The following is a 13,058-nucleotide window of genomic DNA, read 5'->3' on the forward strand; positions in this document are numbered from 1 at the left end:
TCTGATGCCACGCCTTGGTGGGATCCCAGCTCCAAGCAGAAACTTCGAGGGGCCAGTTTTGCCCAGGAGCTCTCTGGGACTGGGCTGACCACATCATTGCTTCGCTTTTTCCTCCTCCTCTTTTGATTCCTTTTCTTCCTCCTTAGTCATTTCTGGGGGAGAATTTCTCATGCCAACCACTTGTATACAAAACCCAGCCGGGCGTGATGGTGCATGCCTTTAATCCCAGCACTCGGGAGGCAGAGGTAGGAGGATTGCTGTGAGTTGAAAGCCAGCCTGAGACTCCACAATGAATTCCAGGTCAGCCTGGGCTAGAGTGAGACCCTACCTCGAAAAGCAAAAAAAAAAAAAAAAAAAAAAAAAAAAAAAAAAAAAAAAGAAAAGGAAGGAAAGAACCCAAAGAAAAATAAAAGCATGAAGGGTTGGAGAGATGGTTTAGCAGTTATGGCACTTGCCTGAAAAGCCAAAGGACCCAGGTTTGATTCCCCAGGTTGCATGTAAGCCAGATGCAGAAGGTGTGGCGCATGCATCTGGAATTGATTTGCAGTGGCTGGAGGCCCCAGCATGCCCGTTCTGTCTCTCTTTCTCAAATAACTAAAATAGGAAAATATTTTTTAAAATAACATATATATATATATATATATATATATATATATATATATATATATATATATATATATATTGGTTTTTCAAGGTAGGGTCTCTCTCTGGTCCAGGCTGACCTGAAATTAACTATGTAGTCTCAGGGGGGTCTCAAACTCATGGCGATCCTCTTACGTCTGCCTCCTGAGTGCAGGGATTAAAGGCATGTGCCACCATGCCCAGCTAATATTCTTTTTTTTTTTTTAAGCATGAGGCTACCCTGAAGGAGATTAGGCTTTATGCCATCTTTCCATGTGCCCCACTATATGCTTTGGTGGGCTCAGTGGATGAGAAGGAGCTTTGAGGCCAGGGGATGGAGAAGAAGACCCTCAGATGCATGCCTTGGGGCATCTTCCAGGGCAGGGGTCTGAGCAAATGGCCCCTCTCCAGGCGACCTGAAGCTCCCAGCAAATGCAGAGTTGAGGGTGGCGGAGCAGAGGGAGGCAGCCCTGTTCTCCCTGCCTTGCCCCATGTCTACTCAGTGACCAGATTCTCACCTCCAGGAATGCTGCCCCACGAGCTCTGCAAAGTGCTTGGAAGCAGCAGTTTGGGGAAGGGTTAAGCTGCTGAGGCCCAAGTGCGCAGATGACCCTGAGAGACGAGAAAGACGGCAGTGTGGGTGGCAGGGGAAACACCGACTCTGCCAAGGGCAGAGGACAGGGCTCTTGAACTTGCTCTGCACAGTGCCCCGAGGAAGCCCTTCCAATGACAGCCTGCTGCTCCCAGGAAGCCCAGCTCAACCTGAAAAGAGCCACAGCGCCCTCGGACCAGCTCGCGGAACAACAGCGCTGAAAGGGCCTCAGATGCTAACTTACCAGTCCATTCCCCTGCGATGGTGAATGTGGAAACCCAAGAGTGTGGTCCAGAGAGGCAGGTGAGAAGCGGCAAGGAGGCTTTAGTCCCGGCGCTCCAGATCCAGAGAGCTCCTCGCTGCTTTCTGCCGCTGCCCTGCTCTTCTTATCTTTAATGTTTCTGTTTACTTTCGGTGGTTGTTGTGTTTTTCGAGGTAGGGTCTCACTCTAGCCCAGGGTGAACTGGAATTCACTCTGTATTCTTAGGGTGGCCTCGAACTCACAGCGATCCTCCTACTTCTGCCTCCTGAGTGCTGGGATTAAGGGCATGTACCACCCCTCCTGGCTCCTTCATTTTTTTTTACATTTATTTATTTATTTTCTGGTTTTTCAAGGTAGGGTCTCACTCTAGGCCAGGTTGACCTGGAATTCACTCGGTATTCTTAAGGTGGCCTCAAACTCACAGCGATCCTCCTACCTCTGCCTCCTAAGTGCTGGGATTAAAGGTGTGTACCGGCATACCGGGCTATTTTTTTATTTTACCCTTTAAAAAAAATCTGGGCTGGGGAGATGGCTCAGTGGTTAAAAGTGCTCACTTGCAAAGCCTAGGTTTGATTCCCTGGTACCCACATAAAGCCAGATGCACAAGGTACTTGCTGCATGCGTCTCGGTGTGAAGTTTGTAGTGGCAAGAGGTCCTGATGGGCCTATTTTTTCTCTCTCAAACAAATAAAAAATAATAATTATTTATTTTTTCCATCGTTGGCATTTTCATACACAGATATATGTGACCAGGGGCACATTCTTCCTGCCTCCTGTTTGGCACGTGATGGTGTAATTGTGGCGACACTGTTCTGCTCTGGACTGGGTGACATGTTTAGAATGTGAAGTCATGCAGGGACATCTTCGAACTCATAAGCAGATCTTGCTCATAAATATACAACGTCTGCTGCTCCCAAAATAGCTTTGGATTCCAGGCGCAGGCATTTCTAAGAACAGGCTCTGGTCCTTTCAGGAATTCTGGGAAAGCAGAGGCTCCTGTGGTTCGAGTGCTCAGGAGAGAGTTCTCCAAACTTCCCTGACCCGGACACCTACCCGCAGTCTGATTGTCATCACAGACAGGCTCCTCATCTCCATGTAAGCAAATGCCAGACCCAGTTCCTTATAGCTCACGTCACTCATTGCCGTTCATTTCCACACAATCTTAGGTTACTCAGAGCATCTAAATGCCAACTCTTCTAAGTATAGGGGGTGGGGTTCTGCTTTCAGTGAATTTGGGAATTGACTCAGGATTAGCTGACTCTGAGCCAATCAATCCATCTATCCCCTTGTCCAGGGATTGGTTCAGAGATGGGGTGTCCTAATCTACCATGTACCATCAAGAACAAAGAAAGGTGGTGGCTTTAGGAGAAAGAACCCAGTTTTCTATCCACTAGCCCAGGACGTCTTAAACTTTTTGTCACTCACCACCTCTTTTTGCCCAAGAAATTTTAGTTGTTGTTTTGTTTTTCAAGGTAGGGTCTCACTCTAGCCCAAGCTGACCTGGAATTCACTATGTAGCCTCAGAGTGGCCTTGAACTCATGGTGATCCTCCTACCTCTGCCTCCTGAGTGCTGGGATTAAAGGTGTGCGCCACAACGCCGGGCAAGAATTTTTTTTTTAATAAAGAAAGCTGATTTTATATATTTAAATTTTATTTATTTATTTATTTGAGAGAGAGAGAGAGAGAGAGAGTGAGAAAGAGGCAGATAGATAGATAGAGAAGGAGAAAGGAGAGAATGGGTGTGCCAGGACCTCTGCAAACGAGCTACAGATGCATGCACCACCTTGTGCATCTGGCTTATGTGGGTCCTGGGGAATTGAACCTGGGTCCTTTGACTTTGCAGGCAAGTGCCTTAACCACTAAGCCATCTCTCCAGCCCTTGCCCAAGAATGTTATTTTCTTTTTGTGGTGCATGTCATATGTGCTATATACAGGTCTGTGTGTAGATATGTGAACTCCATGTGCATATGTCTGAAGGCCATAGGAAAACATAGGGTGCATAGTAGTAGACAGTACCAAAATGCTGGGATGAACATCCAACCAATCACAACTTATGGGAGGAACCGGATTTATTTCAGTTCAGATCCAAGGAACATTCCATCAGTGGCGGGAGAAGTTGGCTCCCATTTGTAAATCCCAGCAGAGAGAACAGGAACTATCATTAGCCAGCAAACACCACAAAACAACAAGCACAAATGAACCCAGCAACAAGGAGGACCCCCCGCCCAGAGCTCACACGTCTCTGCACATCTTTGGGCTGGAATTCAGAACCAACCCCAAACACACCATTGGGCTGGATCCCAGAATCTGCCCTCCAGTGACACCTCCTCCAGCCAGGTGGCTGGAGACCCAAGTTACAAGCTTAACTTTTGTGTGTGTGTGTGTGTGTGTGTGTGTGTGTGTGTGTGCTTCCAAATGAATTTTTGGGTTGTTTTTTCTATTTCCATGAAGAATGCCATTGGAATTTTGATGGGGATTGCATTAAATGTATAGATTGCTTTCAGTAAGATTGTCATTTTCACAATATTGATTCTTCCGATCCAAGAACAAAGGATGTCTTTCCATTTCCTAGTGTCTTCTACAATTTCTCACTTGTGTGTTTTAAGGTTTTTATTGTAGAAATCCTTTACTTCCTTGGTTAGGTTTATTCCAAGGTACTTTATTTTCTTTGATGCAATTGTAAATGGGAATGATTCTCTGATTCCATCTTCTGTGTGTTTGTTGTTAGCATATAGGAATGCTACTGGTTCTGTGTATTTATTTTGTATCCTGCTACATGGCTGTAGGTGTTTATCAGCTCTAACAGTTTGCTGGCAGAGTCTTTAGGGTCCTTTATGTACAGAATCATGTCATCTGCAAATAGTGATAACGTGATCTCTTCCTTTCCAATTTGTATCCCTTTTATGTGTGTCTTTTGCCTTATTGCTATGGCTAAGATTTCTAGTACTGTATTAAGTAAAAGTGGGGACAATGGGCACCCTTGTCTTGTTCCTGATTTTAGTGGGAAAGCTTCAAGTTTTTCTCCATTTAGTATTATGTTGGCTATAGGCTTGTCATAAGTAGCCTTTATTATATCGAGATATGTTCCTTCTATTCCCAGTCTCTGTAGGACTTTTATCATGAAGAGAGGTTGGGTTTTGTCAAATGCTCCAGGGGCACAATCGGTTAGCGTTTGGTACTTATACAAGCTTAATTGTTAACACCCGAGTCAATGGGGATGTACAACAAACTACCTCACACAGAGTGTCTTCCTCGATTGTTTATCTGCTCATTTCCTGGAGACGGTCTACCACCAAACCTGGACCTGCTGTTTTTCATCACTTGGGCTGATCAATGAGTCTTGGTGATTGTCTTGTCTCCACCCCACCTCAGCACTAAGGTTGCAGGAATGCATGGCCATACCTGGTATTTTAGGTTAGTGCTGAGGATCTCTGAGCCTTGGAGGATGCGACAGAGCTGTCTCACTTAGTGCTGAATGCACCACTGTCCCTTCTCAGCACTTTGGTGAGTGTTGAGTCATCCAACTGGTCACCACCATTTGAAAAGGGAAGCTTATCTAAAATTAAGAGCGACATTAATATATGGACACAAACATAAGTATTTAGGGGGCAGATTGGTGGGTATAATATATCTGTTTAGCCAGAAAACAGTAGTAGCTTCCCCTCCCCCTATGATTTATGACCTCCCCATTCATAGGCTTTTTTTTTTTTTTTTTTTTGCTAAGGACACAACGGGCAGAAATTCCTTTCCATGGATGGAATGGGCCTCAAGTCAAATTAGAGAGCAGTTGTTTTCCCCCATAATAGATATTCCACCATTGCACCAGTTGTTACATTTGGCCTGGCTGTCCAGCCATAGAACGTACAGGGTCCACTTCTGGTTAAGACCATTGGTGACCTTTCTCCCCCCACCAGGCTGCGTAGCTCTTTCTAGCATCCTGACAACTAGTCAGCAGAGGAGAGCTCTTCCAGCTGAGCTGATTTCCCAGTGACCTTCAGCCCAAGCATGTAGAGTCTTCATCAATCAAGTCTTACCATCTAGTTCTGCCAGGCCACCAAAAGCCTTGGCAATAGCCCGTAGTGTTTGTGAAGCATCAGGACCCCCCCCCCCCCACCCCGCAACCAACTCACTGGTCAAACAACAATTTTCAAAATCAAAATTCTAACAGAACACAAGCCACGCGATCCTTGCATGCTGAGGAATGACGGTAGGAAAACATTAAGGCTTTGTTTTCCGTCATTAAACCATTATGTTTCTCGGGACCAAGGCTGCAGCATGGCCCAGTACTGAGCACCTCAGGTTCACTAAAGGCAGATATTCATTTTTTAAAAATTTTATTTCTTTATTTGAGAAAGCGAGAGAGGGAAAGAGGCAGACACACACGTGGGGTGGGGGGTGTGGAGAATGGGTGCACTGGGGCCTCTAGCCACTGCAAACCTACACTAGCCTCATGCACCACCTTGTGCATCTGGCTTACATGGGTTCTGAGGAATCGAACCGAGGTCCTTTGGCTTTGCAGGCAGATGCCTTAACCATTAAGCCATCTTTCCAACCCAGATATTAATTTTTAAAGAAAATATTTTATTTACTTATTGGCAAACACACACAGAGATTGAGACAAAGAGAGAGAGGGAAAGAATGGGTGTGTCATGGTCTATAGCCCCTGCAAATAAACTCCAGATACAGGCATCTCTTTGTGCATCTGGCTTTATGTGGGTAGTGGGGAATCAAACCCAGGTTGTTAGGCTTTGCAGGCAAATGCATTAACTGCTGAGTCATCTCCCCAGCCCCTGATAGTAATTTTTAGTCACCACACATTCAGAAGCCATTGCTCGCCAATGTTTCTGCACCTCCCACATTGTTATGTGACTCCATATCCTACAGTTGAAGAAACTGAGCACTGGCCCATTAATGTTATGTTGTCTCTGCTGCCCCCGAAGTTTTCCTACATCAGTGGACACAGCCTTAGTCCTGCTAAGGAAGGCAGAGGAGAACTAAAGAATCTGGGACTGCTGATGTCTCTGAGATGCTAAACCAGCCCTGAAGCCAGCCTTGCTTCTTGTTTTGTGAGAGGACACATGTACTGGTCTCAACACTTTGAGGTGGGACTTTTTAAAAAAATTTTAGATTAGTTTTTATTTGTTGAGGTAGGGTCTCACTCTAGCCCAGGCTGACTCACTGTGTAGTCTCAGGGTGGTTTCAAACTCACAGGGATCCTCTTACCTCTGCCTCCGGAGTGCTGGGATGAAATGCGTGCACCACCATGTCCAGAGAGGTGGGACTTTTGCTATTGACAGATCATACATGATAACCCCCCAGCATCACTTATTCTTGCTCTTGGTTACAGTGAGGCCTAGGAAGCAGTCTGCCTGGGTTGGGGTGGGACAGCTATGCACACTGTCCCTTGCATGAAGAGTTCTGCCCCTTCCAGGCAGGAGTCCCCAGCTTCAGCGACAAACAGAGATACAGATAATTACCGGCACTGCCGCCAGAGAGCCGTCGTTAATTCTGATGGCAATAAATGGCCTTGCCAGCACGTTAAGCTAATTTCATGAAAGCACTGGGAGGAAGGTCATGGGCTGAATCTGGGATTATTAATAATGTCAGGCTTCATTTGAACCATTCCAGAAATTCCTCCCAGTTGCCTCCAGCTACCTGCCACAGGTTGTTGCTATTTAGTTCTGAAATCAGCAGTCTTCCCATGCACAAAAGTAGATGTTTTGTGTGTGTGTGTGTGTGTGTGTGTGTGTGTTTTTCCCCAAGAAAACAATTAAAGTCCCAGGGCCCAATAAATACTTAAACAGAATGTGGTTTTAATTAAAACCTTTCTGCCAAGGCTGCAGCTGCAGGCTTCTCTTCCCAGGCAGGCAGACTGGCGACAGTCACAAGCAACAGAATCTGTGTCTAAGGCTCTGAAAGCAGAAACCTTTACAAACAAGAACACCAACTCTGATCGTGCGTGTGAGGGAGCAGGTGGCGAAGAGAGATGTCTGAGGGCACAGCCAAGCTCCTCTCCCTGCGGGGGAAGCGGGACACAAGCCACGCAGGGGTGCATGTGGCCAAACGTCTCATTATACCAGTATCCAACTCTGCAAGGCAACAGTCGTGGGTCCTTCTCTGCAGCTAGTGTTGAGGGGGAAAAATATGTTATAGCTACTTCACAGAGCACTGGGCGCCATGCACTAATTGCTTTGCCATGACTCATTTAATCCTCACAGGGACCCCCAAGTCATAGATACTCTCATTTACATGCGTTTTTCTAGAGCCCTGGAGAGGTTAAGTAATTTGGCCAGGGTCCCACAGCTAGTGTATGGTGGAGTCTGGTGTTAGGAGGAGAAGTGGTGGTGATAAGGGGTGTGTGTGTGGGGGGGGGGTAGAAACAGGTTTTGACTTCCTAGAGGAGTGCTTTTTCTGATGGAAACTAGGAAAGGAAAGCAGGGGAGGATACTGGGGGAGCACTCGTGTGTGTATGGGGGGGGGTATGGGCTCATGTATGTGGTGTTTACCTTGCAAAGGCTATGAAGGGTGAGGTAGTGTTCCCGAGCTTCTGGCTGGAGGCTATCTGTGGAGAAGCTCTCTAGAGCCAGCCGTGGTTGTTTGATGCACATCTGGGCTCTTTCTTCTTCTCTGAGGTCCATCCCGCATCCCCAGGCAAATCTGTATAATATCCTGGTGCCACATTGAAATACAAGGGCACATGTGACTCTGTAAGCAATTGTAACAGGATCCTTTACACCAACGTTAAGTGCCCTGAATGTTTAGTCAAACATCTATTACTTCAAAATGTGCAGTTTTGTTTTCCCCTCTCAGGGCCAACAGATTTTTGTCAGGGACACTTAAAAGGCCAGACAGCCATGAGATTCAGGAGCAAGCCTGCAAGAGAAGGTATTCCCTGGGGGGGCGGGGAAGGGAGAGAAGTATACAGTTCTCTCGTTTATTTTTCAGAACCCACATCGGGGCCCACGTCCAGGAGAATTCAGGGCGGTGGTGGGAGCCCTGTTGTGTTCTGGGGTGGGGGGCCCACCCTGGCACACTAAACAGCTGAAGCTGTGTTAAAGATGAAAAGTTTGTGCATTCCTTGGGAGTGTCGGCTGGCAGCGGGGGGCGGGGGGGCGGCGAAGGAAAGCTGCAGGGTTTGGGATAAGCGCGCTCCATTGGAGCATTGCGTGGCGAGCGTCGTGGCATCCCTGGCAGTGTAGACCGTGGTCCATACCTGTAGCAGCTGACCCAGGCCTTGGTTGACCACAGCCTCGCCTCGGCGCCACGCAGATTGCGGCCAGCAGAGGGCGAGCGCGAACCGGCGCTGGGCGCCAGACCCATGGACACCCAGCCCTGAGAATAAAGTCCTGCGAGCCGGCGGCTTTCAGCTCTGCCCAACATCACGTGAGCTCTGGGTCCTCCAGGTTGAAGATAGCGGTCAGTCCGCAAATGGGTGGGTAAGTGATGGTGGTGGTGGTGGGGGGGGGGGGCCGTTGGATTTGAGGTCCTGTCCCCTGAGCCTGTCTGGGATCAGGATCCCTGTTTACCTCCCCCCCCCCACCCCAGCATAGTGGAAAACTTACTCTGCATCTAAGCTCTCTGAGCACGGGCATTGGAAGTTTGCGTCCCTCCTTCCTATTCCACACACCTCATTAGGTGCCTGTTTCTTTAACGATCAAAGACGTAGGCGGCGGCGGCGGGGGTGGTGGCTTCGCTCCGTGGTTCCTGGGCCCCACGGTAACCGTATCGTTATCAGCATGATAAGCATTAGACCTGCTCTCGCGTGTGGGGCGGCGGCGCTCCGGCGGTGCTGAGCTCGGTGGGCACGGAACCCGGAGTCGCATCTCCCAACCCAGGCTCCCCGGGACTCTGCCAGGGGGCAACTCACCTTCCCACCACCCTGCCAGGACAGGCCTTGAGCTTCCCAGAGTCCAAGACAGGACTCCCACCACGCCACCACCACCACATTGGTACAGAGTTGGGCAACAGAAGCTCTTGGCAAGAGGAGGGGAGGCTGGGTGGGAACCGCAGGGGACCTCGGGAATTCGGTATAGGCGTGGCCCTTAGTCACCCCCACAGATCGTCAGGACACCTTTTATCTCCACCAAATCCACACACACCCCCCCCCCCCCCCCCGCTTTGGCATCCTCAGCAAGAGACTTCCCTAGAACTTGCTGGGCTGCTGGATGGGCATGTCCCCAAGGTCCAGGGCCCGGGGAAGCTTTGGACGTGAAGGTCGCCACCCTATTCCGCCTTCCAGTCTCCAGACGGACTCTCGCCTTCTCGGTGAAAACCCAAAGCAAACAAAATCCCCACCTAGCGTAGGAGTGCGCAGCCTGGGAAGTGGCGTCCCCTAGCCCTGGAGTATCTTCGCCTCGGTGCAGGGAATGCTTGTAGAACTCGCCATTGCAGAACAGAGCCGAGCCTCAGTCCCTCCCCTGTCTTCCCCCACCCACTGCCCCCTCAAGGTTCCCAAACCCCGGACACCTGCACCATCTGTATTGCTCCGCAGACAAAGAAGTCGGTGCCAGGGTAGTGGCCTGCGCCACTCCTGACCCAGCCTAGGTTAGGGTCCCCGCTCTCTAGGAGAACCCCACTTGCAGGGTGGCAGGCGCGGACCGGTCACAGAGTTCTTACCCTGTGGGCTGTTTTGAAAACACCTTCTCTGGAGGGCAACCTCAGCCCCTTCTTCCCGAGTGGCCTGAGGAGACTCCAGGCCACAGCGGGTGCAGTGAAGTTCTGGCTCCCGAAATTTGGCAGAGCGAGAAGATACGTTTTGGTGAGCCGCCTCTGGCGGCAGCAGGCTTGGGAAAGACGAGGGATTCCCTGAGTGGGCAAGCACCACCGCCGTGCTCCAGTTCAATTTACAGAGGCAACTCGGAACCCAGGCGGGTGGTCTCCTTAGTTGCCGGGACTGGCGGTCTCTCTCCACCACCACCTCCTTCCCAGCTCATTAAAATGCTAACACTCAAATCGGGGTATCGATCACCCGCACAGGCCCCAAACACAGGCCATCGACCCACCAAGAGAGACAGCTGTCCCCACCCCCCTGCCCGGGGTGAGAGCTGGGGGACCCCCAAGATGACAGTGTCTTCAGTAAGGATGGGAAATGGGGGAGGATGCTCTGTGTGTCTCCCAGAGCCTAAACCCCCTTTCGAGTTCAGGCCAGCAGCCGCTCTGCCTCCCGAATACCATAGGCAGGGGACCCTAGGCAGGCTAGTCCTTGACACCCCTCCGCCTCCCGCCTGTCGCTGAAGGAAATGTCAGGGTTTCTCCGGAGATGGGGAAAAGCGAGGGACAGAGAGCCCGTGCGTCTGCTAGCTGTTGTGTGAGGGTGCGAGACAACTGGGCGGCTTTGGCATATCGTGGGAGGTGGAGGGTTTGGCGGGATGCTTGCAAGAGAGGCTGAGAGGGTCCTGCTGTAGAAAATGGTAGGTCTGAAATCTCTACCCCACCGTGCTGGGGGATGGATGCTGTGGAATCAACCATCCCTGATCCTGCTGCCGCGGGAACCTCGGCACCCTATTCGCCTACAGCAAGGAAGGACATAGAGTGAGACTTCTGGGTGAGCCCAGGCTAGCCGTGGGGGGCAGCTGCGGCTGACACCTGCGTGGCCTGCCCCACCCCGCGGCGGTTTTGCTACAAAAGACCAGACGTTGTGGTACAAGCTTACAGAGGGTGGGCTGGGGAGGAGGGTGGGCATCCTCTTCCTCCACGCACCCTGCACGGCGGCTGTGCGTTCTCATCTGCCCAGTGAGACTTAGGAGGGGGCGGGGGAGACCAGGGCTTGTATCTGCCCAGATCTAAGAAAAAAAAAAAGAAAAGAAAAAAGAAAAAAAAATGGCAGGGAGGGTGAGGCACTCTGCTAACACTATCAATTATGCATCGTGTTGAACGTGGCTCGGGGAGGAGGCGGCAGCAGGCAGCCGGGAGCTGGAGCGAAGAAGGGTCGGCGCGGCGCGCGGCTCCCTCCGCGCTGGTCCCGCTGGAGGCCGTTCTGCGCCACCGCTTGCTTTGCAAAAAGAACTGTTTAAAAGCAGCGACACGCCCCCTCCAGTCCGACGCCTTTCTTTCCCCCCACCCCCCAAATTCCTCAAAGATGGTTTGCCTCACGTGTTGCAGAGCGTAAAAAATAAATAATAATAATAACCGGCTGGCATTCAATGAACAGGGAAGCTCACAGGCGCTGGCGGGACGGGCGCACCAGGGTGAGCGAGCGTGACTGTGTGCGCGCGCGGTATCTGGGGGTGAAGGTGTGCTTGTGAAAATGTGTGTGACGATAGCCACAACTCGGCCCGATGGCGCGATGACTGCGCGATCATGAATAATTCCAACGTGTCGGAGTGCCTGCGTGCAGTGCCAATGTTTTTGAATTTGGGGGGGGGGGCATGATGAAGGATGTCAATGAGTCTATCATTGTAGGGGAAGATGGGTTTTGGAGGGGGAGTGCCATAGGCTGGGAAAAGCTAGTCCTAGGGCGTAGAGCGTGGATCACCCCCGGTGACCGATGTGACTCGGCCTGGGGAGGGGTCTCGATGGCTTCAACAAATGTAGACGCTGCAGGAGGTGGGAGAGGCTGTGCGCATTCCCGCCGAGCCCGGGAGCGCGCGTGCGTGCGCACGCGAGGACACTCTCTCTCTCTCTCTCTCTCTCTCTCTCTCTTTCCAACCTGCAGCCTGCTAGAAGTGGGGCGAAAAGATAGGAAAGGGAAAATTGGAGTGTGAGACTTCGGGGGCCAGGGTAGTCCTCAAACTTACCTATCCTTTCCCCGTTTTCTCCATAGCAACAGCAACAGATGCAGGAAGCTTTCTGAGGTTGTCCCCCGAGTCTGGAGAAGGGGTTGCAGCCCCCAAGCCTGCACACTGAGGATCAGCGAGCTGCAGCAGGTAAGCAGTGGAGACCCTTTAACCTCATTCCGGGGGGTGGCAGGTCCAGCTTAGATTCCCCCCAGGAGCTGACTGACAGGAAGTGGAAAAAGAGGCGCCCTCCCCAAGGAGCAATGGATAAAAAGGGACCCAGCATCCCAAAGACAGTGTGGGAGGGGCTCTGCCCAGCCTGCAGGCGCCTGATGTGGGGGCGGGGAGTCTATGTTAATGTGTCTGTGTGGCTAGGGGTGAGGTTTGTGGGGGGGGGATATGCTCAGGCGTGGTGGGGCTGTGTGAAGAAAGGTATAGAAATCTTGAGCCTACTCCGAGTTTATTAGCCAGTGACTGTTCCCCTAACCTGTCATCTGGGGACTCCTCCCTCCCCACCCCTCATGGGAGCCACCTGGGTTCTATGGGACTGGAAGGGAAAACTTTAGTGACTGTCCTCACAACGCACTTGGTCCAGGCATGGTGGTGGGGGGGGAGGGTTTTCCCACATGGAAGGTTGACTGTGTCTCTCTCCATGGTGTATGGGTGTATGGGGGTGGGGAGGGTATGCTGCAGCCCAGGACAGATATAAGGCTGGAGAATGGTGGGCGGCGGTTTATCTAGAAGCCATGCCATAAGCCACCCTCCACATGTTCTCCATATTTACTCATCCGCTCAAGTTTGTCTCAGAGGAGGGCTGTGCGCACACCTTCGTTTGCGCCCCTGTCCCCATGTGTGGGTCGCGGTTCAT

General features: G+C 50.9%; 1 protein-coding gene across 1 annotated transcript in view; it reads left to right on the top strand.

Annotated features, from left to right (window-relative positions):
* Window positions 1-13,058, top strand: part of Pml (PML nuclear body scaffold) — a 62,885-nt gene that overhangs the window by 49,016 nt on the left and 811 nt on the right. Inside the window, exons 8-9 of the mRNA XM_045160959.1 lie at window positions 2,448-2,569; window positions 12,238-12,340. Of these exons, the coding sequence (XP_045016894.1) occupies window positions 2,448-2,569; window positions 12,238-12,340 (225 nt within the window). The remainder of the gene's footprint in view (window positions 1-2,447; window positions 2,570-12,237; window positions 12,341-13,058) is intronic.

Source organism: Jaculus jaculus, chromosome 10, assembly GCF_020740685.1.
Source record: "Jaculus jaculus isolate mJacJac1 chromosome 10, mJacJac1.mat.Y.cur, whole genome shotgun sequence".
In the NCBI taxonomy this organism is placed as follows: Eukaryota; Metazoa; Chordata; class Mammalia; order Rodentia; family Dipodidae; genus Jaculus; species Jaculus jaculus.